The sequence below is a fragment of the Colletotrichum abscissum genome, assembly GCF_030869225.1.
Source record: "Colletotrichum abscissum strain IMI 504890 chromosome Unknown Scaffold_55.1, whole genome shotgun sequence".
NCBI lineage: Eukaryota > Fungi > Ascomycota > Sordariomycetes > Glomerellales > Glomerellaceae > Colletotrichum > Colletotrichum abscissum.
The window spans coordinates 96,112-123,435 of NW_026850487.1; the positions used below are offsets into that span (position 1 = coordinate 96,112).

The 27,324-nt window shown below is 52.5% G+C and overlaps 6 protein-coding genes across 6 annotated transcripts; all 6 read right to left on the minus strand.

Annotated features, from left to right (window-relative positions):
• Nucleotides 1-113: 113 nt before the first annotated feature.
• On the minus strand, nucleotides 114-386 carry CABS01_14532 (uncharacterized protein; the record flags this gene model as incomplete). The annotated part of the gene is made up of 1 exon (XM_060547871.1): nucleotides 114-386. One exon carries the CDS (start codon nucleotides 384-386, stop codon nucleotides 114-116), a length of 273 nt encoding a protein of 90 aa, XP_060393182.1.
• Nucleotides 387-9,758: 9,372 nt separating this feature from the next.
• On the minus strand, nucleotides 9,759-12,007 carry CABS01_14533 (uncharacterized protein; the record flags this gene model as incomplete). The annotated part of the gene is made up of 3 exons (XM_060547872.1): nucleotides 9,759-9,804; nucleotides 9,868-11,647; nucleotides 11,713-12,007. The coding sequence occupies 3 exons, from the start codon at nucleotides 12,005-12,007 to the stop codon at nucleotides 9,759-9,761; spliced, it is 2,121 nt and encodes a 706-aa protein (XP_060393183.1).
• A 21-nt stretch (nucleotides 12,008-12,028) lies between these two features.
• On the minus strand, nucleotides 12,029-12,397 carry CABS01_14534 (uncharacterized protein; the record flags this gene model as incomplete). The annotated part of the gene is made up of 1 exon (XM_060547873.1): nucleotides 12,029-12,397. One exon carries the CDS (start codon nucleotides 12,395-12,397, stop codon nucleotides 12,029-12,031), a length of 369 nt encoding a protein of 122 aa, XP_060393184.1.
• A 764-nt stretch (nucleotides 12,398-13,161) lies between these two features.
• CABS01_14535 (LAS seventeen-binding protein) lies at nucleotides 13,162-15,434 on the minus strand (the record flags this gene model as incomplete). Its single annotated transcript, XM_060547874.1, has 2 exons — nucleotides 13,162-15,068; nucleotides 15,158-15,434. The coding sequence occupies 2 exons, from the start codon at nucleotides 15,432-15,434 to the stop codon at nucleotides 13,162-13,164; spliced, it is 2,184 nt and encodes a 727-aa protein (XP_060393185.1).
• An 8,098-nt stretch (nucleotides 15,435-23,532) lies between these two features.
• Nucleotides 23,533-23,968, minus strand: CABS01_14536 (uncharacterized protein; the record flags this gene model as incomplete). Its single annotated transcript, XM_060547875.1, has 3 exons — nucleotides 23,533-23,612; nucleotides 23,683-23,768; nucleotides 23,850-23,968. The coding sequence occupies 3 exons, from the start codon at nucleotides 23,966-23,968 to the stop codon at nucleotides 23,533-23,535; spliced, it is 285 nt and encodes a 94-aa protein (XP_060393186.1).
• Nucleotides 23,969-26,237: 2,269 nt separating this feature from the next.
• On the minus strand, nucleotides 26,238-26,736 carry CABS01_14537 (endoribonuclease L-PSP; the record flags this gene model as incomplete). The annotated part of the gene is made up of 2 exons (XM_060547876.1): nucleotides 26,238-26,526; nucleotides 26,633-26,736. The coding sequence occupies 2 exons, from the start codon at nucleotides 26,734-26,736 to the stop codon at nucleotides 26,238-26,240; spliced, it is 393 nt and encodes a 130-aa protein (XP_060393187.1).
• Between the last annotated feature and the right edge of the window lie 588 nt (nucleotides 26,737-27,324).

Here is a 27,324-nt window from a genome sequence, read left to right on the forward strand (position 1 = left end):
GTCATGATGGATAACTACGTCAACAGATCGCGACGCTTCCGACCTTTTGTTCTGTACTACACTAGGCGCAGACGTTACGTTTCCTTTCTATCAACCCACTAATGGAGAGAATTCTAGCCATCCGTGAGTTGGCTTGTCACCGTCACCAAACTACCATACACTATCAAGCTCTGACTCGCTCGTATCCGAAGGACAGCTCGGAAGCCGTGAGCCCATGTCCATCCAGTTCCGCTCAGCGGAAGTACGTACTCACAAAAGTGCCGGCCGGGAATCCCAACTTTTTCGCTAGTCAGGCTTTGACACGAGCAGGTGTGTTTCCTGCTCCAAATACCCCTCACGAGGCCTTTGCGAGTTGGCGGTACGGCGACACCCTGGGATCGCTCCATCGAATCAGGGTCTTTGCCTGCTCGATTTGGCACAGTGCTTCTAGTGCAGCTGGATAGGATACCAGGCCGCTTGAGTCGACAAGTCGAAATATCCCCGAGATTACAAGGATTAGGAAACCAGTCATCTTGCAGCGACAGCTGGACCAAGACGCTACGAACACAGCTGGCATGGAAGCATTTGTTCCCGTCGACCGCGCCCTAACGCAGCAGTGACAGCGTTGGTCAAATAGCAAACCTATCGTCTATTTCCGAGAAAGACGCCGTGGCCGCTGCCGCCGCCGCCGCTACTTGTTCAGCAGAGACAGACCTTCGGCTACATAGGCTCACGATCACTCAGTTGCTTTGGATAACATGGCGAACCATGACGAGGTCGCGTCAAATCTCCACCTCGAACAGCAGACCCACGATAGTCCACGTGGGAGCGGTATGCGAACCCATGCCCGACCGTCTATGAGAGGTTGAGGCAATTCCTTCTCGAAAATTCGTTACGTACGGTTACACAATAGTTATGCAAGCATCTGAAGGGACACACGTCGCTAGGTGGCCACACCACTCACTCGGCGCGGTTACTTCTAAGCTGAGGCCTGAAGCTGAGTAGGGCTGCCCTGTGCCACACCACTCCAAGACGCCCCTATCCGTACAGTGTACGGTATAAGCGAATCGGTTCGGGTTTGTGCCAGCAAGCAGAATGCAGTTATGCCCTGCACCGGGACAGACTTGTAAAAGCAGGGCTTCTGCCGGCTCCAAGTGGGGGGGCAGTCGGGGGGCCTGTTTTTCGAGTAACTGGCGCGAGAAGCGTCGGGAATGCAGCTCGTCTGATCTGTCGTTCGGGTCATTGTCTCCAGCTCCAGCCTTGCTTGTTTCATTTGTGGCTGCGATGGCTAAGAGATTGAGGGCAAATTCGCAAGCCCTATCTGTATTCCGTGTTGCAACTTTGGGGCACCGTGCAGAGGTGAAGTAGCCTGCCGGCGAGGTGAGCCATGCGTCTCCCTATTTCGGCAGGCAAGGGGATCGTAACAATATCGACGATGGATGTTCCTGCAATATCAAATTGTCATTTTGAATGGCAGGCAGCATCTCCGGTCCGTGGTTTGAAGGGCGCCTCACGTCCGGGATGTGCAACTCGGAAGCCCTTCACGACTCAGTCAAGCCTAGGTATGACGACAGTCTTTGAGTTAAAGGACCGACTGATTCAACATGCTTCGATATGACATCTCGGCCGGGTGCCGATCATGGAGCTTTCGTCAAGTTCATCTCGCCAGCGTCGGCCAATCTCACGGCTTTGAAGGGACGACTCCTGACCAGCCTCAACCCCGGGTCCCACGGCCGTGTATCACAATCTTTTTCAACGACGCGGTCCTCTTCCGGGTGGGTCCCCCGCGGGTTGCGGAGGGCTTGCGGACTTTTTTTTCTAGCTGTGAGAGATTGGAAGCAGCGTTGCAGTACGGATATCTATCTCAAGATGCAATTGCGTCATTTGCTAACAGTTCACGACTCAAGTAAATTCGACAGAGGGTCTTGCAACTTGTCAAGTCAGATTGACGTCATAAGCAGTAATCGTGATCTTGGGTCTGGACTTTTATGCAGCCGTCACAATCCTTATGAACGACTGAGAACTACAGAGACGATGCCAACGGTCGAGCGCACCCGTTCCGCGTTCCGCCTCTCGTTGTAGTTGACAATTGCGGTTCCGCTTGCGGCAACCATCAATGCGCAACTCCAAGAACAGCCATCCTTGACAGACCCGGAGGCGGCGTTCTACCGGACTTTTAACCAGAAGATAGACTACGTCTATGAATTGGGAGATGAGCTCCGGTCGCAATGCCCGTATGCGAGATTGGCCGCCATATCTTGACATAGGTTTTAGTCGCTCTCAAACTTTCACGTGTCTATGAACTCTAGCATTCTTCAAACTATCGTCAAGAAACCCGGCCAACCTGCCTCGCGTTGTGCAAAGAACGAGAGTTACATGGAGATTGTTTAGGGGAACCCAGTTCGCTCTGGAGTACTCCGTATCGATACACATTGTGAACAATACGCAGCATTGCCATGGCATGACTGTTTCGGGAACTCCCCGGCCGACATACGTAGTACGCGCAATGGCCTGGCAACTAACCACGTAGAATGGCTTCTGGCGATCGGATTGGGGGAGGGAATGCAGCAGAGACAAGACTATGAATTGTTCTAGCCGAAACAGAACCCCTATTCTGTCGCATCAAGGAGCGCAAGACGAGTACGCGCACCGCCCTAGTAAGGGTTAAGGGAGCAAGGGCAGCACGTCCGGCGGCTCTCCTCGAAACAGAACTTCTAATTCGGGATTCAAGGTGAGGGCAGACCGCTTTCGAACTACAACGTATCACACCGTACACTCGTCGGTGATGGGTAATACTGTAAGGATGTCTCCTGATGCGTTTTGTTGCGCTCAGTGTTGCTGCTATCCGCTATTTCCGCCGCATGAGCGTTGCTAGCGCTTGCCACGACCAGTTTCGCCCCTTGCGACGAAGCACAGTAGTATTCGTGATTTTTTTTGACAACCGTGACAACGTGGATATGTCAAGCCAGACGCTAGAGCTTCGATCGAGCGTTTCCAATGTTCTAGAGGCGAGGCTATGTTGCGCTATATGCTTTCGAGACCCGCACATGCCGCGTACCGGGCACAAGCCGGATGAGAAAATCACACACAAAAAAAAAACAGCACCTGGCACTTGCATTGTGGACATCCCGGGGGAGGAGACTGAAAGGGAGGAGGTCCATACGGATATCGGACGACGAGATAGTCTCTCGCGTCGACCACAGTTGCCGATTCCCCGACCTCATTCGAGATTCCCCAGTTCAACGTGCGAGCCTGTAGTTCCTTCAGAGGGCCGCAGGCGGTTGTTGCCCCTTTGCTCTTTGACCGGGCCCCCGGTGTTCATAGAAATCGGTGGCACGGGTGGGTAGGTGAGAAGCGGTCGCCACTTGACAAGGTTATGTGGAAGATATGTGGAAGGCTGGAGGCTCTCCGGCTTTCGTTGCAAATGGGCGCACTTTTTTCTGCTAGGCGCCTGGGCTGCTGGGATACTGAGATTCTGGAATGCCGCATGCGAGGTATTATGTGGTTCTCTGGCACTCTGGCACTCTGGCAGTCTGTCTAGTGTACGGAGTAGAGACTCACATATTGGATTGTGAGTCTCTCTCTGTGCGATTACCGAGCGAACTAACTGTGTGTGCCTGTGTCTGGTGTTTTTTTCCCTGCCTCTTGTTGAGGCTTGTTTCTGCATGACGGACCGCGTTTTTGTGGGTTTTCGCGCGGCCCCTTGGGTGATGTCTCGGGGGTGTTCTGCCGCGTGAAGGGGGGCAAGGCCAAGCACATGGGCAAGGGAATGAACCGGAGCAGACGAAGACACAGAGAGAGAGCACGGTCACGGGGTCACGAGCAAGGAAGGGAGGGGGTGCGCCCATGTTCGAGACGACGGAGGAAGTGAACGGTTGAGTTTAGTTCAGGTATTGGAGGAATTCTGGATTATCTCGGGTAGTACAAGAGACGAGACGAGACGAAATGGATGGGTTGCTTTTCTTTTTGGTCTGTTCTTTGGTGGTCATTTGGAATCTTGAACGGTTATTTGGTCGGAGATTTGAGTGTTGGTCAAGACGTGAGGAAGCTTTTGTGGGAGATGAATTTGCGTTTTGCGACTCAAGTCTTTGACAACTGAGTCTGAGCGAACATTGCAGAGAACATACAAAAGTTACGGTGGGTTTCGATGGGAGTGTGTAAACCTATGCGTGTGAATCGCGATATCGACATTTGAATATGGCCAAAAATCAGAGTTGAGAGCAGTATTCTTTCATCACCGGAAACGCCCCGTATCTAACTGCGCTCTGTGGACTCTATAGTCTTGAGTGTAAAGAGCACTGAACATCAAGAGGCAGATTCTCTCTCGGTGGAATTACGGATATACGGACTTAGCGTTCACAGTGTGTGACTGTGTACGAAGTATGTATATCTGTTTTGTCACCCGACTCCTTTCTCTCGGTGTCTCCTCTCACCCCCTTCTTGACCGCCGTCTCGGTGTTTTGCTACGAACTAGGCTATATGATAGGGGTGTGTGTGGTTCACGATCGTGACCTCGCCTTACCTCATCCTCGAAAAAAAAAAAAACCGCGTGACTAAACCGTGTGTCCACCGCCCTTCGGGTTGGGGTCAAGGGAAAAGAGGGGTAAGGTAATGCTGGTGAAAATTCTGCAACGCGTCTTGTTTTTTTCTTATGTTTCTCGTGACTTCCAAGACTGGTTGGGAGAAAGAGGGAGAAGTGACACGGTAGTTAGCAAGCAATCTTGGGAAGCAAATTCGGAGTCTGGCGGGTGACGAGGTCATGATGCGTTTTTGGTGAAGAAGCAACGAGGGGGAAGGTGACGTTTGATGGAGATGGAGGCGGGCGACTGGTTAACGGAGACATGATCACCTTCTTTGTTGTTTTATATCAATATTGAAAGTAAAAAGTGAAGAAGTACGTGTATATATCCCGAATATAAAAGTAGGTTTTTATAGCAAAAGATCATTGACCAGCCTGGGGGTCGAACCCAGAATCTCCTGATACCTATATTCTCCCACATGTACTCGTACAGCCAGAGCCGCACGATTTAGTAGAAAGGGTCGTAGTCAGACGCCTTGCCATTGGGCCAACCGGCCGTTCGTTATTGGAACGTGATAGATCTGTCGCGGGATCTGAATTTGTGTGGTCCCCTTCGCGGAGGTGGGTTGATCTTTGTGGGCTTTGTGTTTGTGGACTCGAAGGTGGGCGCGCCGCCGGCACGGGAGGATTCTCTGGTGGTGAACGGAGTGGACCGTGGAGGGACGGGAGGGGATGTGGACTTTTCTGATGGAGATCTGCTTGGTTTTAAGTTATGGGTGATTTGATGGATATCGTGGAGGATGTGCGTTTTGGTCTTGGCTTGAGGTCCCAGTTAAACCACATGAAGTTGAAAGTTGCGTGTGGGAAGATCACGAGGCTGTGATCATGGTCGGTGTAGCTTGATCAAAACTCGGGAGGTCCCTTAGGTAGGACTGGATGAAAAGACAACGCTGCAATTGCTTGCTCTGACTGGGTTCCAGTATCTCTCTACTCGAACCGCATGTCGTTTCTTCTTTGCTTAAACTAGAGCGGCAGACGTGGGCCCGTGAAAATGGCCTGAGTGTTGAACTATGAGAACTCTGGTGAAGAGCATAACGGGCCAGACCTCTTGGTAGCGTGGATTCATTTGGCTCTGTCTCTTTAGTCCCACAAGTGTTTGACGAAGAAGAACATCAGGTTGCCCTCTCCGGTGGCGCTCAACGTATCCAAGACGCGTCAGAGACATCATAGCGACTGCTCCGGCTTCATTACGATTCCATGTCTTCATCGAACCTCAAGCTGGATCTTGCTAGAACTGCGGCGTAGATGGCTATTCATTTGCTTTGTGGAATCGAATCACTTTCCTTCATGGCGCGATCCATGCTGGTTTCTGCAGATATTCCTGGAGGATTGGTCTTGAAATACTTTGCGGCAATGACTCTAGACAAGGCTACGGTGCCGAGACGTCGAGTATGAGATAGGCCACCCAACTGACAAATTAATAGACTACTGCGCTGAAGGCATGTTCTTCTCGGTTGACAGTTACCCAAGGCCCTTTGCCTGACGCATACCATGATATTCAATTAACCACGTACAAGTAGAGGCATTTCCAGTGTGAGAAGACGGAGACGATGGAACCCCGTGATGTGGAAAGTTTGACTTCAATCTTTGATGACGAGCTCCAAAGACACGTATGTGGTTGTTTTGTTGCTGATCCCGTGATGAGTTACCTGTGGTTTCCACAGTTACGTTTGGGAGTGCTACATTATCCCAAATGAAGCAGCCACGAGGGCTGTAAAGTCCGAAGAGCTAACATGGGAATAACTAGGAAAAGCTGAGTCTGCCCCAACGAGCCGTCTTTATTTTATATTGAGCTAGATACAAGGTCACTAGGATATTCAGTCCATCTCTTCGGTGTGTGAAAGATGAAACCATGTCCGAGAGGGGGAGACGGAGGTGACGATGGAGTAAGAGCAGTTGTGACAACGGCTTGGTCCAGCAGCTCCCCTCATACGCAATGCCGCAAGGAGGAGTACAAGTGACATCTCAGCTTCCGAGCTCTCCGTGAGGTCAACGTCAATGGTAGTCGCAGGCACGTACGCGGGGCAGAAGTGAATGGCCGGGCAACGTGGACACGAGGAGTGTTAGTCAAGCAGAGCTTCATGTTGTGAGAATTTGGCTTCTCCGACGCTGTTCCTGGTACCTACGAATAGTGCCAGTAATGAGGGTCGTATCGTTGCGGACTTTGTTGCCGCAAAGAAGCGATGGCTGAGTCCATCCCATACATCATTTCACCTAGCCTCCCCTATCGCAGTCTCAAAGACCCACGTGACGGGCCACATTGAATAAGAGAGTGAGCTGGTCACAAACCTCATAGATTGCTCGTGTCACACGATGGGACGACAACGAAGGTTCATACAGTAATAATCTTGCCTCCTTCAGGGTTGGTTTCCAGTCTACTGACAATCTTTGGCGCTGCCTCTTCTGCAAAGTCGTTCCTGGCTCAATTTTGATTGTGTTCCAATGGCCTAGAGCGGTCTCATATACGTTGATATTCTAGACAATAGTAATGTTAATATCATACCTCGAATACATAAGGGAGCAAGAAAGAAGTCAAGAAGAGACCTCGAAATTGGGTTCAGAACTCCTTCATTTTCGCCAGTCAACGACTTGGTTGATACCTCGTCCCTACATACTGGTAAGTCCATATCGACGGCATCACTTTGTGGAGATCGGACACCGCATGACGTGTGTACAAGTACTAGTTGCCTGTCTTGAAAGGGAGTATGTCCAAGCTATGCAAAAAAACACTGTCATCGTTTCGTCTCGCAGGCCTCTTATCATCGCCACGAGAGCGCACTACTTAAACTGCATGGGGTCTTTGATGGTACGACATTCCGATACGGCCTTCCCAAGATTACATACAAAAAGCCCATCGAAGCTTTGGTACAGTCCGGCTGTGACCTATCTAAGATATTTCAATTTATCTATGACGAAGTCCCCGGAAAGCCCACATAAGACCTAAGAGATGAGCAGACACAATCCTCGCCGCCGCCTAGCATGTAAAGAAAGCCCCCAAACACCTGATTGTCTCCCCTTTTGTTTTGTATTTCGTCGTACTTGTAGATTTCTCAGCCGGTAGCTTTACCCAGAGAACCAACAACCACCCCGGAAGGAAAATTCTCTGTGCAAACAAATCTGGAATTTCATTCTCTCATTCATGGGCTTAAACCCTACCCAAATAACAAGGCATACACCTAACGTGACTGGTTTCGTACACATCACTTCCATCTTCTCCTCCTTCCAGCCCCTGAGATCATCCTCACCTCGCACACAGGAGCCGTTGTCAGTCATGGAGTTTCTTCTGCACCTCTAACCTATTTTGACACCGGGAGGGGAAATACTCGTAAGGCCTGCTCAAGACGAAAAGGTGTTAAAATCGCGCTCAACCCGCTCAGAGACTCGACCTGAACCTGGACCAGTGAAAGCTGCTTGCCCAGAGGCCCAGGTCCCTCGACTAGTCGGTGAGCATATCTACACCCAAACCCGGGCTTCTGTCACAAAGTAGAGAGGAAAGGGCTCTGGTGTGAATTTCCTCGCATTCACGTCCACCACACTTCAGCAAAATAGAAGCTTGCCCTGAATTGTACCAAACCCTGCAACAGAGACCTCATCAAGCCCAATGAACCCCCCCTCCCCCCCTAAAAAAAAGCAGGAGCTCTCCATATCAAGAACGCCATCTACAGACTGGCGCGTCAGTCTACTCCCGCGTCATTGTCCTCTAAGCGTAGTCTCTTAGGTGAGTCTCAATCGCACATGAAATTTCGTTCATCGGCACGACGAGATGGACTTAAGAGTTGGCAAGTCAGCCTCGGCGGAGACGGTACATGTATTGGTCGTCACCACCAATTCCGACTTTCAAAACACCTAGCTCTCACCGTGAGGAAATCAGAACGAGACGCCAACTAACTCATGCGTACGAAAAGAACAGGGGAGAAAATACATGGGCAAATTACCTCCCTCATTGGCTTCTCCTCAACTAGTCCCTTCTCCCTTTTACCCCCACAACACACACGTGATTCAAACAGAGGAGATTCCCAGATGGCTATACAAAGAGGACCACCGAACGCCAACCTACACGGGAGCTCTTACTGCTAGACAATCTTCAGACGAGTTTTCACTCTCAAGGCCAAACCATCTTCCTCTCCGTCTTGGTGAACCCTTTTAGGGGGGGACTTTTGGTCCTCATAAACAACCCTCTTCCACCATTACCGCCACCACTCCAAGGCCTTTCTTCTTCAGTCGCCGGAAAGAAAGGAGCGTGAGTTCTATCGCTCTTCCGAAGTTCCAGTAGACAAGGATGCATCACCCCCTGAGGACTCAGGATAGCTCGAGGGGTGGGTGTGGAGGGGTGGGGGGTTGGTTTCCTACTCCAATACACAAAGGCCGAGATATCACCAAACGAGACAAGAGAACCTCAACCGAGCCGCGAGGAAAGGCGTCACGACGAGGCAGGGGTAAACACGGACACTCGGGATTCGGTCATGGGCTAGCGTCATCTGCTCGAACCGTCGAAGTGTGTTCACGCAGCAGACGAAATTCTGAAACAATTTTATATAGTGTAATCCCGTCGTTGACCAAAATCTCTCCGACTTGTCCACTGCCTTCGACCCAGCAACGAGTCTTGTACAAGCTACGAATCGAAATTACTCGACGATACGCAGATTCCCTTGGTCAGGAACAGATAACAAGAATCAAGCATCACGCAAATGAAGAATTTGCCCACTGCAAAACCAATTGCAAAGTCTGAAGGATTCTATACCTATCCTTTCCAGAGTATCGTACAGGTCGGGCTGCCAACTCGTCATAGTACAGACGAGAAAACATCCTAGACGAAAGGCCAAAGGGATCTTCGCAAGCTCGCTCGCAGTCAGGTCCTCCCTCCCTGCTATCTTCTCTCTCCCTCACTCTCTGTGCTGGTATCCGTTCCCCTTCTTCATTATCAAGCAAGAAAAACACAATAAAAAGCATCCCTCCACGCCTCACCCCGAGGTTTTTTGATATGTCCCTAAAACTCCAGAACACAATGTGTGCAGCCTTGCTACAGAAAAAGAAACGTGAACAATGGACCGAGAGGCGGTCAATGTCACAACCTGACATAATTCCCATGCCTGCGCTGTTGCCGCCGTAGTCGTTCAGGAAGGGCAATCTAACCCCCCTGAAGGACTTGATGAAACCAGAAACCAGTCGTCGCCGTGTTCGCGCAGGCCAAATCTTGGAACTACTTGAGCATGGAGTGGGTGCGAATGCCCTTGGGGCCAAGCTCGCTACGGAAAAGTTAGCAAAGCTACAATGATACGGATAGTGAAGGTAATGGAGAGGAAACATACTTATAGTCGACTCTGCTTAGGCTGGCTTGACGCTGAGCCTCGAGACCGGCCATATCGAGATTGTGCTGGCAGAAAGCGATGCGCGCAGCAACCTGCGCTCCCAGGAACATGGCCTCCTCGAAGCCGTTCTTGTTCCACTCGCTGAGGTAGGTGGGCAGCGTCGCCAGCTTGATACTCGTGGGCGTCTGGCTGTGGAAGTGATGGCCCGCAACGGAGTGAGTACCGTTAGGACCGGCATCACCGCTGGGACCCGGAGTGCCCTGGTGCTGAGCGGAAGCCGTGGTCGCGGCCTGAAGCAGGGGGTTGACGCCCGAGGAGCCGGCGGCGGCATTAGCAGGGAGCTGGTGTGGGGCGCCCGTGAAAGAGCCCGTAGGAGTCTGTGCACCGGTGCCAGTGGGAGTCGCGATGTTAGACGGCAGCTCCGAGGTGAACATTGTCGCCGTGCTGGGAGAGATGAGGTGGCGAGCCAAGAGGGTCTGGACAATGTTGTCCTTCAAACCACGGAGGCGAGCGCCATTGCCGACGAAGACAAGGTTGTCCCAGCACGGAGGGCGCATGTACATGTCGTCGATGCCTTGGATAGTGCGGTAGATTGTGGTTACGATGCGGTCGATCTCGCCACGGTCAGCAAAAGTGAAGCGCTCGAGACCGACCTCAATATCGCGGCGGATGCGCTTGGCCTGCATCTGAGGAGCACCGTTGGTGGCGGGAGAGGCCTCTGCAGGGATCGTAGCGGAATGGCCGTTTGTGCCATTCGTCTCGGGAGCCGTGACTGGGGCGGGAGCGGGAGCTGCACCATCCGTTACCGCTGCCGGAGCCGAAGACTCAAAGGGCTTGACGTCGCTCTCGGCGGTAGCAGGAACTGTCGCATCGGCGGGCTTGGTGTCATCCGTCATCTCAACGTCCTTGGACTCAGTCGCGCCACCCGCCTCTTCTTTCTTGGACTCTTCCTTGGTCTCTGGTTTGGGCGGCTGAACCTCCTCCATGACGACCTCTTCGAAGTGGAAGGTGTTGTGAGTTCTCTTGGAGTTGGGCAGACGAACCGGCTTCGCAGCCTCGGCTTCCTGAGTAGTCTTGGCTTTTCTGCCACCCTTTTGTTTCTCCTTCTCCTTCTTGGCGAGGAACTCACGTGCATTTCCGCTCGTCACAATGGACGCCACATCGAGAACACCCTCCTCGGCCGCCTTCTCCTCAATCTCCTCCTCGGCGGCAGGAACAATCGGTTGCGCAGTCGGTGCGGCAGGAGGAGCCGCCTCGGCAACAGGTGCGCTGGCAGGGGCTCCTGCCGTCTGAGCTGTCGGGAGATCCATGAGAATAGAGCTGTTTGGCGCATATGGTAGCACCTCGCAGATGTGGCTCTTCTTCAGCTGCTCCGCCATGTCGTATTTGAAGTCCTTGTCCTTGAGCTTCTCAAGGAGCTTGCGCGTGAACATGTCTCCGCCCGAGATGAAGCGCTCCGGGGTCGGGGAACCGAGCTCTCCATGGTTGACCACGCGGCCGTCGTGTATACATGTGACGTCGACCTTTTCGTAACCAATATCCACCACAGTGAGACTGGGCCACTTGAGGCCGTACTGGGTAGCGATACCGCTGTGGATCATGCAGAGGGAAGGGGTGCGAGTCTTTTCGAAGATATAGCGCGCGATCGTCTCGGTGTCGGGGCGGCACCATTGAGGCGAGGCCATGAGCATGATTGGGGTATTGTGGTAGGTGGTGGTGAGCATGCTGTGAACATGGTCAAGGAACGCCAGGAACGCCTCCATATTAACAATGCGACCGCCTATTATAAGACATCAATTAGCAGCCCAAACGTGAAAAGGAGCAGTAGCAACCGAAAAATCGCACCTTGCATAGGGTAGACAGCTCCTTCGTCCGAGTCGGTATCCTCAACCCACTCGTAGTCATCATCGTCGGTCCGCGGGCCATCGATGGCAAGCGCGACATTGGCATTGGCCTTCTTGCGCTTAAAGGTGTGAAAGGGCCGCCACTCGTCCGTCTCAGCGTCCTTGAACATGCGTGTTGGGATACGATGGACGGGCGGGGTGAGCTCGCCGCATCCCAGCTGGGCCATGGTGGTCTTGCTGCCGGGACAGATGATGAGGACCTGGTCCTCGCGGAACTTGCCCGTCTGAGTCGACATTTTGCCGGCGCGCGAAGCTTTCTAAGCACCGCTGGGAGTGTCCGTCAAGTTGTCGTTGTTGTGCGCGGAGTTTCCTGGCGTGCGCGGGGTTTTGGCAGCGCCTTTTCTCGGAGTCTTCGTGGGGGTAATAAGAATCGTGGGCTGGCGAGGGCGCGGACGAAGTCGAGTCGCGTAAGAATTGGCGACGTGCTCAGAGTCGCTATCGCTGTTGCTGCTTCTGCTGCTGCTGCTGCTGCTGTTGGCACCTGGGCTGCCACTGCCACAGCCAAAGCTGGAACTGGCTGGGAAGGTACCATGGATGGTCCGAGCCACAGACATCGCATCATTGTTTCTCCGAGCTCTGCAGCCATTGCAGGCACATCCCACTTTGGTGTCTGAGTTGATTCTCATCTTGAGATATGTTGGGGTTGTGATGTTTGTGTGTGAGGAGAAAGAGGTTGATGATAATTCCGCAAATCTCAAAGCGTTAATGGAAAAGAAGGGATTGAGGTCAAAACAGGGCATGGAGCAAACCACCACCCAAACGGACCACCTAGGCAGAGAAAGGCACCCGGCCCTTTGCCTCGAGCTCTGCCGACTTCACCTTCATGAACGGCTTCACCTTTGTACGCAAGGCATGTAAACATGTGACTTCACAATGCGAGTGTGAGATCTGGAATCACGGCTAGTCAGATTGGTCTGAATGATTGATCATTATCTTTAGGCAATAAGTCGAAGACTAGGCTATCTGTCCTAGGTGACCAGGGGCACCCCTTTTATAGCAGTCCAGCTCCATTGAATTCTTTCACAGCACCTTGTTTGCTGTAAAGCATCGCCCCGATATCTACACACAATCCGGTCTCCAATTCTCTTGACCTTGTTGACCCTCAGGTACACTTCTGTGCTGGCCTTCCCCATGGTATGGTGTTGTTGGTGCCTCCTTTTGCCGGCCTATTTGTTCTGTACACCCATAAACGCCTTTTGCCTGTCATAAAGTTGGTCGTGATTTATAAACTGTGTGGTATCCTTAACCGAGGATTCCAGTCCCAAAATGTCCCAAACGCCTGGTACACATCTTGAGTGATGAATGTGACACCTGAAGGACCCCCAAAAGGTGCCATGGCGCCTGTGTCGCTGAAATGACTAGAAATAAACAAAAAGAAAAAAGAATGGTATCATGCGACATTGACTGTCTGGGAAGTGATGTGTCTCGACTCAAAGCTTGTAGTTTCCCTCAGGGATGTACCCAAGGGGTTCATGAAATCTTCCTCATCCGGGAAGGCTCCAGGTGCCATGGGCGTCGCCTGCTCAGGCTCCTGGATTGTAGGGGTTTGAAGGGAAGACACATCCTCTGTTTGTGACCTCTCAGTCAATGCAGACTCTGTTGTCTTCTTCTCATCCTCGAAAACATCCGGGGCCGTTTCTTGAATCGATGGAATATTGTCCATACCGCTTCGGATAGAGGCTGAATCGATGGATTGTCTCGGCGAGAGGGTGAAAGAGGCCTGCATGGGGCTGTGAAGATGGCTGACGTCTCCGATGTCGCTCTTGCTGGCCCGAGAGGTTCTCATGGGGCTTCTGGCAGGCAGAGGAGGAGGGATTCTTTTGGGGATGGTAACCAAAGCGCCCTTGGCGTGAATAGGGGCAGCCATGACGACTGCAGCAGGCTGAACAGCTGCAACCTCGAAGATAACAGGCTCTTCGAAGTCGTCGTCTTCTTCCTCATCCTCCTCATCATCAGCATCGACGTTTGGCTCATCCTTCTGGATATCCTCCTTATCGTCGTCGTTTCTGGAGATGATGCTAGCATCGTCCTTTGTGTAGATGCTGGAAGCCTTGGTAGCGGCGTCATCCATAGTGCTGACATCGGTGCGCAGGTGGTCATCGCTGTCAGTCATGACGGTTCCTTCGATCGAATGGCTTCCGCTAATTTGCCTCAACGGAGTCAAGTCAATCTTGGTGTAGTCAACCTCCTCAGGCTCCTCCTCTTCCTCTGGCTCCTTCAGAACGGGGAGGCTATTAATGGAAGCGCCATCTTCGCTCTGGCTCTGGCTCTGGCTAGGTGAGGTGAATGGCGTTCCTGTCTGGTTTGATTGTGTCCAAGCCTCGGACATCTTAGTGCGGCTGGTTTTGGTAGACATCAGGCTCCCTCGGTTACTCTTTGTCGTGAAAGTCTCGCCGCTCTGCCTGAACTTTGAGAATGCCGGGCTTGAGGGAACAGGGTGGAATTCGAACTGGTTGCTCGTAGGTCGGAGGCGTGTGCCAGCCTCTCGAATCTCTAGTCCTGCCATCTCCAGAGCCAAGACACCGAAAGGGTCAGGGTCCTCAGTGTTGGGGATGCCGAAAGGAGTCTTGGGTGATGCTGGCGAGCTCCTAGGCGTTTCTATCATGGCGTCTCCTGGTGCTGGCAGTGCCGAAAGCTTCTTGAGGATGGCTTGGTCGGCATCGATCCTTCCTTCCGCCTCCTTAATGACTTCGAACAGAGGGCGTGTCTCCTCCACGTGCCTCGACACATTGCCTGCAACCACGTCCATCGCTGTTACGTTGCCACCGTAGAATCTCTCATTTTCGTTGGCTCGTTCCGTCAAGATGCAGCCATTCAAGTTAACGTTCTGAGTCTGTCCTCTCGCCTTCATGTATGTCAGAACGGTGTTGTCGAGGTCCTTCCACCGGCTGTCGACCTCTGTAGATTCCAGTGGAACCAGCGGTCCACAAGTGAGGCCGATGTCCTCTCCCAAAGTCAGAGTTGGTTTAGTTATTAATGATTCGAGGGCGGCAATATTGTTGATTACCAGGACACAGTCGTAAATGTCAATGCCCATAATAAAGCTTAGTGAAGGCGTGTGGAGTAGGATGCCCGAAGGTGGCGACCAGGTGCCGTCAGCTTTTCGAGCAATAAGGATGCCTGAACCGCCTGATCCGGTCATCCACAGGCCGGATCGCATGCAGGTGAAAATGGCGATACCTGCTGCATTTTGTAGGATACGGGAGGGGATCTTTTTGAAAATCCGTGCTGGAGTTTTTGGTTCGGCGTTGGGATCGCTACTCGGCTGGTCGTCCAAAGGTGCGAGGAATCCGTCGGCTAAACGAGCACATTGGTGTTAGTGAGGAATCGCGGCATGATGCGGTCGAGCTTCAGCAATATCGTGAATCTCGCCAAAGCATACTCACAACAAAATGACTTCAATATGCGAGCGGCGCGCTCGCATTCGGCATCGAGGGTAGCGGGCCAGAAAGCCTCCCGACCAATTCGTGACGTTGTCGCTGAGACGAGGGCGTTGGTGGTAAGCGGCGCAGGAGGCTTGCTGGACCAGCGAAAGACCTTGTCGAGAGGAGATTTGATACTGCTTGCGGTGACCACACTGCTTCGGCCATTACTTGTGGTGCTGGCGTTGCTGGTCCGCCTTCTGGCTTCCCAGGATGGGAGAAAGCTCGAAACTCGTTGCATGGTGTTCGTGGCCCAGATTGGCGGTGGTGGGCTTATTATGGGTGTTGGTGATGTCTTCCTGTCCCCGTTCGCGGATGAAGACGGGGGTACGAACGCAGCGACATGCGTCAAGGTATTCTGCGGTGTTGCTCATTCACAAACACCCAGAAACTCCAGCTCTTACTCGATCCCGCCGGTATGGGAAGAAGTTGAAGAAGCAGGAAATAAAAGGCAGATGAGAGATTGGGGGACGAATTGGGCTTTGTTAGACAGGATCAGTCCAGGTCCACTGGGGTCAACTCAGCCTCCTCCACTTTGCGAAAGGCCGGGCGAAGCAGCGATTTTTGCAAGGTGCAGCGCAGGAGCGACAGCGGATGGCATACGGTTTGTAGCAGCGGCAGACTCACGGTTCACCACCCAAAATGCAGCGGGAACTTGAGATGGGAAGGGGAGGGGGGTGTCGTGGACTCGTGGGTGTGTGGGAACGTGTGTAGGTTGCGGGCCAAGCGGGGAGCAAGTGGGTGTGTGTGGTTGCAGACGGGGTGGGCGGAATTTTGCTGCTTGGGTCCTTGAGAGAGGGGCGTGGTTTGCCGACAAGGGAGGGGACGGGAGAGGCCTTGACAGAGTTCAGAGAGAGAGAGAGAGAGAATGGCGAGAGGGAAAAAGGAAAGGTCTGAAAGTGGTTGCGCGCAGGTGACGTGGGCGACGAGGATGACAAGAGACGAATGATCCCTGTCACCCTTGTTCGTGGACGGCGCCGGGCCAGATGGGCCATGGCTTGCTCGGTCCCAGGACCAGCATTTTGTTTTTTTACACCAGACCAGACCAGACCAAATCAGACAAGACAAGACCAAGTTCCTAAGACCAGAAACAAGACCTAGCGGTTCGCAGGCTTTGGTGAGTCTTGGACTACCTACTTGAACGGCAGACCCGGGGCCGTCAGGATTCCGGAGAAAGCGCCCGGTGGAGGCAAGAGACGCGCTTCACAACATGAGAGAAATGGCGTAGAGGATGAGGCGAGTATCCGTAATGAGATCGGGCAGTTCAGGTTCTCATTCTCAGCCAGAATGGGCCGCTAGATGAACTCAGCCAGACAAGCCCGGGACATTGAGGTGCTGTAAGTTTGACAAGGTACCTCCACTGTCTATCTGTTTCCATACGTACTTACTGTGCAGTGACCTGGTAACCTTATTCAAAAGCAGAAGTGTCTGTTTTGCCCTGCGTTGAGTAATTAGGTGTTGCCTCGTGCGCAGAGAGGATGATGCGATGACTGAGACTGGGGTCAGGGGACCTCTACGGCAGCGGGAAGATGGCGGGATGCAAAAGGGTGAAGTCTCTGAGGTAAGGGTGACCACACGTGTTTTTCACACGATTCACAACTGGGAGATGTTTGTACCTGTCACCTACCACCTCATCAAGTAAGGTACATTCATACTTGGCAGTGCGGGCATACATCGCGGCATACGTTGGTAGACTCGAATCAGGCAAGGTGAGGAGAAGATTGAGAAAATTGGGTGAGCAACTGACCCAAAAGTCTGGCCCGATTCAGCGCATGCTTTAGGTATCTGATGCCTTTCAGGTTTGCACATGTCCCAGGGTACGTCAACCTGAGGCGGAGCCAAACTCTCAGCTGAGGTATTCGCAACCTAACCGCCGAGTGAATCCGTAGGTACCGAAACTTGGGACTCAATACGTATTCGCACCTTAGACGCTGAGGTGCGTACGAATTCCTCAAAATGATCAGGCAGGCACTACACGAAGTAGTGCAGCCCACGACAAACATACTCACATCGATGATGAGTTAGGTACCGGTATCCGTACGCGGGACTAAGACAGAGCACACTGCGTCAGGTACTTACCTACGTTCCTTGGCCGGGGGTTTTCATCAGCGCTGCAGCTCGGGCAGCCTTCACTTGCCGGTAGCTCCACGGTCTGCAGCCTGACCTTGGAGCAGTGGGAGCGAACTTGGCTACAACGGGACTGACAGCAAAGTGCATGCATTGAAGGATGACAACACCGTCCACATCTGGCACCAGGCTAGCGTGACTAAGTTGCTTCCTCCCACTCAGACGGGCCACTGGGCATCGAGATGTGATGTGATGTGAGGGGAAGAGGAGCAAACTATGCAGTGCTTGACCGAGCTTGGGGGCGATATAGCGGATTGTATAGAAACGTGCAAGCAGCAGCCCGGAACCTCTCGGCAAGCATGGAGCACTTTGCTGACGGGCCATGCCTGTTTCCATTACTGCATGAGGGTGAGTCCAAACGTAGCTATGATATGAGATGTGTTGTATGCCCTGTAGTACGTATGTACGAATATGAACCCATACGTTACGCTGGCAACAGCTGAAGCACGCACTGCATCACAGGCAGGAATCAAATACCCAACATGCATCACTCAAACGCGGCCTCGGCGACTCGATTCGACATGCAGATCGCGACCTCGAGAAGATGGAAGAGACAGAGACTGGAAACCATGCTAGTGAACCCAAGGGAGAAAAAAATATTGATAAAGAATATTGAAGAGGAAGCAAGCATGGCAGCCGCCCACTCATCCACCGCCGCCGCCGCCGCCACAGCCAAGACGAGCAACAACAAGAAAGAAGGAAGAAAAGACACTATAGAGACAATCTAACCAACGTCCCCGATCAAGTACGTTCAAAGACACGACTAGCTTTGGCTTGCATAGCTTGCTTGCTCGGGCTGCATGGCCGCTACGCTTGAAGTGCCAGTGTCTTCAATTCAAAGCGCATTTGCCTGCATCGCCGCCCCCATTGGGTGAGACCATCAAAAGGTTTCCTGGCACGCTTAGGGTAAAGAGTAAGCGCAGGGAGAGAAACTCCTCCTCCCAAAGCATATTGAGATGAAACCTTGTCATTTCGTTGCGAGCCTGAGCTCCAGTCCAGTCGGCGTCCGTAATCTCGCAGCAAACTCCATTACCCTTCAACAGAGTCAGACCCCTTCTCGGAACCCTGATTGTCCCATTCGCCCGCCCGTCGTCCGTTGCCCAGAGCGTGCAGCAAAATGCACCTCCAATCCAAGACATGCACGCAAAGAAAAAGAAAGGAAAAGGGTCTGGGCGCAAGCAGGCACACGGACGCTGATGGCGTTGGCGATCCCACTCATCTTGACTCTTGACTCGCCTTGACATGCAGCCTGATCCATGCTTCGGGCGAACCATGCTGTTAGCAGTGGTGCACTACACTACACTACCATAACTACCTGAGTCGGTGGGAACTTGGGTAATGGTGTGTATTTCCTGTAAGCGTGTAAGCCGCTGCCCGAGGAAAGGAATAGAGCGCAACTCCATATCCACGCCTGAGTTCTGTTCAATCCAGTGTTCAAGATGTCAATCTGTGCAAAGAGAGAAGAATATAGGGAGGGGGAAAGATACCTGCCTCGAGACATTCAGGGCAAGAACAAAAGATCGGGAAGTAGATGCCGTGCCTCACGTGTTGTACCTGGCGCTTGCCTTTTCGTTCTTGTCTTAGATGGTGGTGGTTCTTGCCCCAAAAGATGGGAAAAGCAAACACACGTCTTAGCAGAAGGGGGAAAAAAGGAAGTTGCCCCCCCATTTTGGCGCATGCCATCGACAGCAGCCACGAAGTCCAATGGCTTCTTCTTTGCCCATTCCCCGTCTTTGCCTTGTGTCTCTCCAATGGGCGTTGGGATTTTATTTTCCATGTCTCTCCGTTGTCTCTCGGCGTCGCTCTCTTCCAGTCTCTGATTCTTACTCATCAACGTCTTTCAAGTTTCGACCCCAACAGCAATACTACCTACCGTCCCAAGCGTGTAAGCGTACCTCTCACGACCTTCCGCTCCAACAGCACCTGCGAACCCCATGTTCCAAGTTCCGACTGCGCACCCACCGGCACAGTCGTCTTTGACATTGAGGGGCCCGGTTTGCTGCAGTACCTTGCCTAGGTAGATGCAGTGACTTCTGCAACCAAAGACCAGCAGCAAATGTCCGAAGGAATGTGCTCCGTTTATCGCTTGGCCCATCCGACTCTTTACAAGTTCAGATCGCCCCATCACCCCACCGCTCGTCGTACACTTCGGTCGATTCGTGCTGCCAGCCAACGTCAGCTGGGTACTATGTATCGAGTACTTCTTGCTCCGTCGCTATCGCCGCCGTCATCCAGAGTATTGATATCACACACCACCCACACTATCCGTATGCGTACATGACACAGGCAACCTCTAGAAGAGAGTGGAGGCCCTAGCTCTGGCCCGCCTCAAGATGTCTCTTCGTCCCACCAAGCCCACCTCAGCTCAACGTTGCCGAACCTGACAGAAGCATACAGACGGCCTTTCGACAAAGACCAAAGGGTGTGGTATTCTATCCGGCGTTCCTGGCTAACGCATGGCCGTCGCTATCAAGTCAATATCGACGCAACCGAACAATCCATTTCCTCGTATGTGTAAACCAGAGCCTGCTTCAGTCAAGTGTTGGTCTGTCACCAGTCCCTTCTCGGCTACATATGATCAATTGGCTCTCTTTTGGGTCGCTCTCGCGCTCAACCCTGCTATCACCCTCGTGTAGCGGGCGGGGAAGCATGGCTATATCGACGTTGCTCATCACCCTCCGCGGCATCGATCGCCTCTGCGCTAGCTCGTGAAAGTCAAGAGGACGACAGCCGTGCTGACCGGCCACGAGCCGAGGAACCCTCCAAACCAGATCGGGTTCAAGGCTCAAGCCACCACAGGGGAACGAGAAAAGCAAACACTGCGACAATGAACCATTTCAACCAAACCGGGAACTGTTTCATTCCACCCGAGCGTGGTCACCACTACCGCCTCCGACTTTCCCGCGTGAATCGAGGCCAGCAATCTCCCTAGGCACCTGGAAGCCCACCACTCCATCGACTATGGACTACAGGTCCACAAGAGACTGGTTGCTCTTCGACAAACCGAGCGCCCGGCTAGCTGACGCTGCAGTGAAGTAGCATTGGCATCTGACGCTATCACACCAATGTCTCAACCCTCCCTTGGACCCGAAGAGTGCAGCAGATTGCACTGCAGCTCTGCATTCTTATCGAAGCGGGCACCGCAAGCATCCAAGCGTCTACGAGACGCTTTTGCTGCAGTTCGGAGCTGGCCTCTTACCTCGCCTCTGGTCTGCATCCACCCGGCCATTGATTCCTTACTCAGCGATATGACGAATCGACTACATTTGCTTCGCATGGCCTCCTTCGTCGTCGGCTGCCCACCTCATATGCCGTTATGTGTCGCATGTTTGTTCCACGAAACGCAAGAGCCAATCATCCAGCATTGATATTGAAAGATGCCGGTTCAGCAGCAGGCGGGGTCACTCGCGGTTTCGATGCGACCAGCCGTTCAAACTCTTCCACTCTCCTCACACGCGTGTGACATGCGGGTGGAGCAGACGTTCGGAAGTACTTCGTAAGGCATGCAAGAATGAAAAGGCAGAAATGAGGGCACTAGCTGGTCGGTCTGAATATGTTCGACTAGCAGTCAAAACCTGGCGGCCTTGCTGGGCTGTCTTCCGGGGAGATCGGCCTCAGCAGCACCGGCGACAACCCCCGTACGTTTCCGGATTCTTCTACGGCAAGGCGTTCCAAGGTTGAGTCCGTTTATACGGGCACGCGCGTGGCCAACGCCGATGAAATGCCAACGGGTGATTGATGCGTCAATCAGCACACCACGTTGTCTCCGATTACGCCAAAATTCCGTTGGCCTTCGTGTTCCTTTGTTCTAAATTAGCGAGTTCCTTGGATTGCTTGTCGCTGGCCGTGGCAATATTCGTGTTCTCCGTCAAAGAAGCCAAATTGTGTATCAACGAGGCCGTGGATTCAAGGTAGCGAACGCGGATACGGACGATCAATTCGTCCCAACCACCTGGAAACTTCGCACATACCCCAGAATGCAAGCAGAGAAGTCCCACCCAGAAGCACAGTCCCACTCGCAGCATACCAATCAGATGCATGTTCAGAACCGCTACGTCGTCTCTCGACCCACCGCAGCTTGTTCACTGATTACCAACATCAGAAGTGTTTCTGGGAGGCCAAACCTCGACCACGACTGCATAGTTGACGCGTATGCTTTTGCCCGAAGAGCGGCTACAACTAACATCTCGTCAACAAAACGATGTGCCAGGTCAATCCACTGGGTTTGCAGTCATCTTTGGTAACCGGTGCGGTCAATTTGGTGGCTCCGCGCTGTTTCCTATTCTAGAAAAAGTTCCAGAGAAGGAGAATTCCCGACTGTCAACAAAAATTCGATGTTCGAGACTCATCTCGCGTGTTGTCTCTGCCAAATGTGGGAAGCCTTGGCCGTGGTTACCGTTTTGGCTTGACCGCCAGCCTCTTGGAGGCTTAAAATAGCAGGATTGACCTTGGACGTTGCTCCAGATGGGAAATGAAAATCCCCGCTTGTCCAGACGAAGCCGGAGATGGATGGAGCGGAGAGAGCAACTTCAAGAACAAGGTGCCACTTGGAGAACCAAGCCCCATCAATCTTCAGACGATCCGCTCAAGCTCGGTGAGCACTGTGGCACTGTCCAGGGGTTTCGGTTTGTTTTCTTTCACTCCTCCACTATTTGACTCACTGAAGAATGTTCGCCGTCAGGGGAGATGCGGGAAACCGCACGACGATGGAGACAGTACAGACAGGCTGGGTCCTCTTTCTGGTCTGGACTCGCCGCGTCGGCTACTCACCAGACTTGTGGCCAACTCCGACTTTTATTCAGGGGCGACAATTGGATTCGTGGGCCAAGACGCAGGGCGAGCGCCGTGCCCCATATGAGTTTCGAGCGCAGATGAGCCGTGTGCTAGATTAACAAGTTGTCGGGGCTCCGGTTCGAAATGGTACGCTGTGCTCCGTACGTCTCTTCTTCTGCGTCGTCCTTGCAGGGCAAGGCGAGCCCGGACGGCCGCAGCCGGGGGAAAGTGTCTGTGCAACTGGCGCGGCCATTCATTCTGCCTGGTTGAGGTTCAAGTCGGATTCACCGGGTGCCAAGGACGGTTACCAAACGTCCATTCAGTGAATAATCTGGGATGGTGAGCCTAGGAGGGGGTCGGGGATGTCCCACAAATGTCGACCTCGCCTCGTGCGTTGTGGGGGGCAACTGACGAGCAGAAAAGGGAACCGAATGGATTTTCCATCAAGTCGGAGGCATTTGGCATGGGCCATGTGGATTCTGGACCGTTGCTGCAGCCTTGTCTTGGGATTCTCCGAGAGTTGTAGAGTTGAAGACTCCAGACTCCAGTGAATCCAATGAGCAGCGGTCGATCATTTGGTGGGAAAAGCTGAGAAAGAGAAGATATTGCACCAAATCCAACCTTCAGAGAATTCCGAGTGGAGCAAAACGGCCAGGGGGCGGCAGCGGCGCCCAAGCTTTGCCGGCGATCGTCACAGGTTCAGATTCACGGTTGTACGGGAACCGGGGCCACCGCGAGCCCTGCACTTTTTCTCACCCGTCCACTAGGCCCTACCTGCCCTGTCCCCGTTTAGCCCAATGAAGTTTGCGAGGAGAAAAACTGCAGGGAGAGACTGAGAGAGGGTTGAGCTGGTTTTCAGCTTGTCCTGTCCAAGGTCCAGGGTCCCTGCCTGCGCCGGGCAGTGCCAGATGCCATGAGGTCATCAAAACCCCTGCTCTCCTTAATCTCTCCGCAACAAGTTCTTCCTGGTTACCAAGCGGGTAGAAACTCTTTTCGCAGTCCTTGTTCACCCCTTTCATTGCAGCTGGCAGCAAATGCCTAGCTTTCCAGTAGTCATCACTGGACGATAGTTCGGACAGACTTTCCAGTGAGCGCGCAGAGACTTCAACAACAAAAAGTATTCGTTGACAAACTGTTGAACGTTGCGAAATGTTTTCTTTTTGGCCCTCTCTTCTAGCGCCGAAAATTGTTCCAGAATAAAGGTAATTGAACCCCAGAAAACCAGACTAAGACGCCCGCCAGTCGTAAAGTTTGCTGCACTACAGATATCGTACACGCCAAGTGACGGCCCAATGAAACGCCCATCATTCGCTCCCCGTTGAAAAAAGTTCGTGGTCCTCGTGGTCCTCATGGTCGAGGCACAGATGAGATCGTACCCCGACTAGGATTTTAAGCTTCAGTCTAATCTCATTTTTTTTTTATGAGGCTGAAGTTTTTGTTTACAACTGCTTCTTCAGCCCGCCGATGGAGCCAATGCCGTCTGCGACGTCGGCTGCCTGCTTGTTTCCCTTGAGCTGGTCTATGGCGCAGCAATCGTTAGTGGGTCGCGGAGACTTATCAAACGGTTCTTGGGGGTGTTCTCGACTCACCATCGACAAAGTCTTGTCCGGCCTTCATGCCCTGTGCCTGCATCTTCTTCTTTTCGGCTTCCGCCTTGGCCTTGAACATCATGATGCTGTTTTGCGCAAACGGGTGGTCAGCTTGAGGCTGGAGATTTTTGGGGACCTTATTTGTGAAGAAGAAGGTTAAAACTCACCCGACTTGCTCGATGAGGGGGTCAAGCATGCCTTGCTGGTAGGCGAAGGTGCCCCCGAGGAAGACGGCGAGGATGATGGCGAGGGAGATGAGGAGGGAGTTGGTGGTTGAGGTCTCCATTGTGAGTAAGTTTTTGTTTTTTTGGTGATATGTACCGTAGGACCGTGTATGTGTGGTATGAGTATCAAGGGGGGGTGGGAAGACGATGTTGCGCAAAGCCGGTTGTTGAATGATTTACAAGTGTAGAGATATCATGGCATTTCCAATTTCACTGTCCATTACTGCTCATTTATATCTTCAATTTTTCAAGCACATCTCAATCCAAAAAAACTTGATCTGATGCATAGCTTTCCTCTCACATGCAGGTTTGCGTGTGTGCAACGCCTGCTTTCCGTGCCTCTCTGTCTCTATCTTGCGCGTGTGGTATTGAATGTGAGCGGGCGAGAAGAGGGATCGGCAATGACGTCTCCCCGTCCCCGTTTTCATGCCGGCCTGCCTTGCGTGGGGTTGGCTACGCCGCATGGAAGGAGGGGCCAGAACGCGCAGCCGGGAAGATCAGGGTCTCTGGGTCGCAAACTTGCGTCAGAGGGCGGCGAGTTACAGCAGAGAGAGAAAAAAGACATCATTCTTTTGATTCTCTCGGTGGGCTTGGTCATGGAGGACTGAATGATGGAGACTTGATTGTTGGCCTTGGTACGGCCTTTTTTCCCCCTTCATCGTTCTATTCTCATGCAGGTAGCCCGCCGGGCAGGCTGGAAACAGGGGTCGTTACTGGTCGGTGGTTGACTGTGTTCCCAACGGGGGCCGAGACCACAACTTCCCCCGCAACCTCATTCTGTGTATCCTTGGTAGGTAAAGCAGAGAGCTCTTTTCGGCTCCGAGGTCGTGCGGCGGGGATATTTCCCGCCATTATGGCTTCAGTGCTGGGGGTCGTCGTCGTACGAGTTGGCTCAGCTCGGGACAATGAGCGGCTAGGATGGAGGGGAGGGGAGGGGAGGGGTGGTTGGTCTGCTTCCCCGGAGCTGGACTGAACCCTGGGCATGGCGATGTTGGGTATCGATCTCATTGTGCATGAGATTTGAGGATTCATGGCTTTTGTCACTGTATGGTATCCCAAAATACCGGGGGGCATGTGTTGCCCTCTGGCGGTCTTATTCCAGCCTTAGCATGGCTATCAGCAGTGAATAGCTCCTTTCCCGAGTCCATGAGCTCGGCAGTTGCGTGGGTATGAAGTCCTCATCTCGGAGGGGGTTGGCTAGGCTGGTTAAAGTGGTTGCAGTTGCAGGGGCTGCGTGTTATATGATGCTAGGTTTGTGTTATATGCCAACTCATTGCTATTACACTACGCCGCCGCAATAGCCATGTTCGGGTATTTGTTCTAATGCGCCCCCTTTTGGCTTTTGGAGGCTGACTTGAAGGCTGAGATTAGCCGTCTGTTGCCGTTGAAGACTGTTTGGACTGGGAGCTGATATGTTTGCGAGTGTTATACCCTCCTCGGGTTGAGGTTTTCACGACCTCAGCTTGATGGGAATGTCAGGTATGATGCGCTCTGTGATGTTGGGGTTTGCTCTAACAGTATTCTATCTTGATAGAGTTGAAACGACCCGGTATTGGCTGCATACTTACCCCACCGTGTACCTTTTGGGCCTTGTTTCTCGGGATGGTGACAATTCTTGCATGAAGTGAGAACTGATTCTTTGCAGTTTCCCGACTTTGGATGTTGAAGAGCCGCTTACAGATATGATTGAGCTGTACTTATAAACTCATTGGTAGTCCGGCATCCTGGGGTGATTTTTTATGTCACGAGTCTGTGGCTGAATATTTGAGCGACGAACAATCGTCTTTTGGTTCAGTGACTACTTGTCTCATCACAGTTGTGATTCAACTTGATAGTAACACGTCGTTCAAGGGTGAGAGAGACGGAGAAAGTGAAGAGGTTTGGCCAAGGCACCAGCTTGAAAATACGTTCAAGTACGGAGCAAAGCCCCCCCTCAAGCCATGCTCATAACTAGGCTGGTGTCGTTCTGTGACTGTGTTCCAGCTTTCTAGTCGTGACGAGTACATACCTTGATGTTATTATGCTTGCTGCAGGATGGCAAACCACGGCAAGCTCGTTTTGTCATTTGTGGAAGTGGCCATAAGCTCTTGGAAATGGGGTCACCTACTTCTTTGATTGGGAAATATCTACGGATCAAGAGTTCGGTAATTTCGATTTGCTCTCACATCTCACTCATCAAGATATCTCACTACTAGGCTGTTTTCTTCACAACCAAGTTTTCCTGCGCAAGGCGTTCTGGTATCGAGTCTCCCTGCAGGACCGAAAGCCACCAAAAGGCCTCAGCTTCTCACACGAACTATAGAGCCGTTGTCCTACAGTGCAGTGCTTCAACTACAAACTGGCAGCCTCCTTCTTGGCCGTGACCTCAATCTCAATCATCATCACGTCCTCCATCAACGCCGCCTGGATCATGGTCGCCGCGGGGCGGACGTCGCCAAAGTACTTTTGAAGCACCGGCCATGTCTTTTGAAAGTCGTTGCGGTCGGGGAGGATGTAGCGGACGCGCACGACATCCTTGATCTCGGCGCCGGCCTCGGCGAGGGCGGCGGCGATGTTCTCCATCGTCTGCTCCGTCTGCTCGACAATGTTGGGAGATATGACGCCTGTTGCGTAGTTGTAACTGTGCCGTTGGACTAATTAGCATATATGCCCCAACTGTACACGGGCGTTTATAAACCATGATATGAATGGGTGGGCTGGGATTGAAGGTGGAGGGAGACACGGACCCCGTGGTTCCAGACACAAAGATGAGATCGCCCGAGACCACCGCGCGGGAGTAGCCGATTTGTGCCTCAAAGGCAGAACCTGAGCTGATGTTTCTTCGGGACATGATGGGCTGAAAGAAGGGCCGAAGAAGGCTTGATGCGAATTGATGCGAGATGTTGTGTTCGTCAGTTGTAGTTGTGGAAGGAAAGCGAAAAGGACGTGGTGGATATGATATAAGAGGTTGAGTCACTCGCAACATCCCAGGTATTCCCACATGTCAATCTCGCGATTTCTACGGGAAAAGATGAACTAAGCCAATCAGAATCTTGTCCACAAGCCTGTAATGGCCGTATTAGGACATGGGCTGGGGATGGAAATGACATTTGAACATGTTATCCAAATAAAAAACACCCAGCTTTAAAGCGACGCGAACGCAATCAAGACTGTATGAGACGCAACAGGTTTCGAGGCTCGGCATACACGGTCTTTGAGGCGTTTGAAGTGCGCGAAAGATAACTCGAGTATGATGCCGGTGTTGGTCACACGCGCGATGAGTCAAGCAGCCATTTTGCGGTCATCTCTTTAGGTACGGATAGGTCAACGGGCGGGTCTTTTAGAGATAAGATACACCCACCGGACCAACCTGAGTATGGAAAAAAAATCGAAACATGGTGAGAGCGGCCTTGCTAAATTCCTCTTCAATATTCATGGA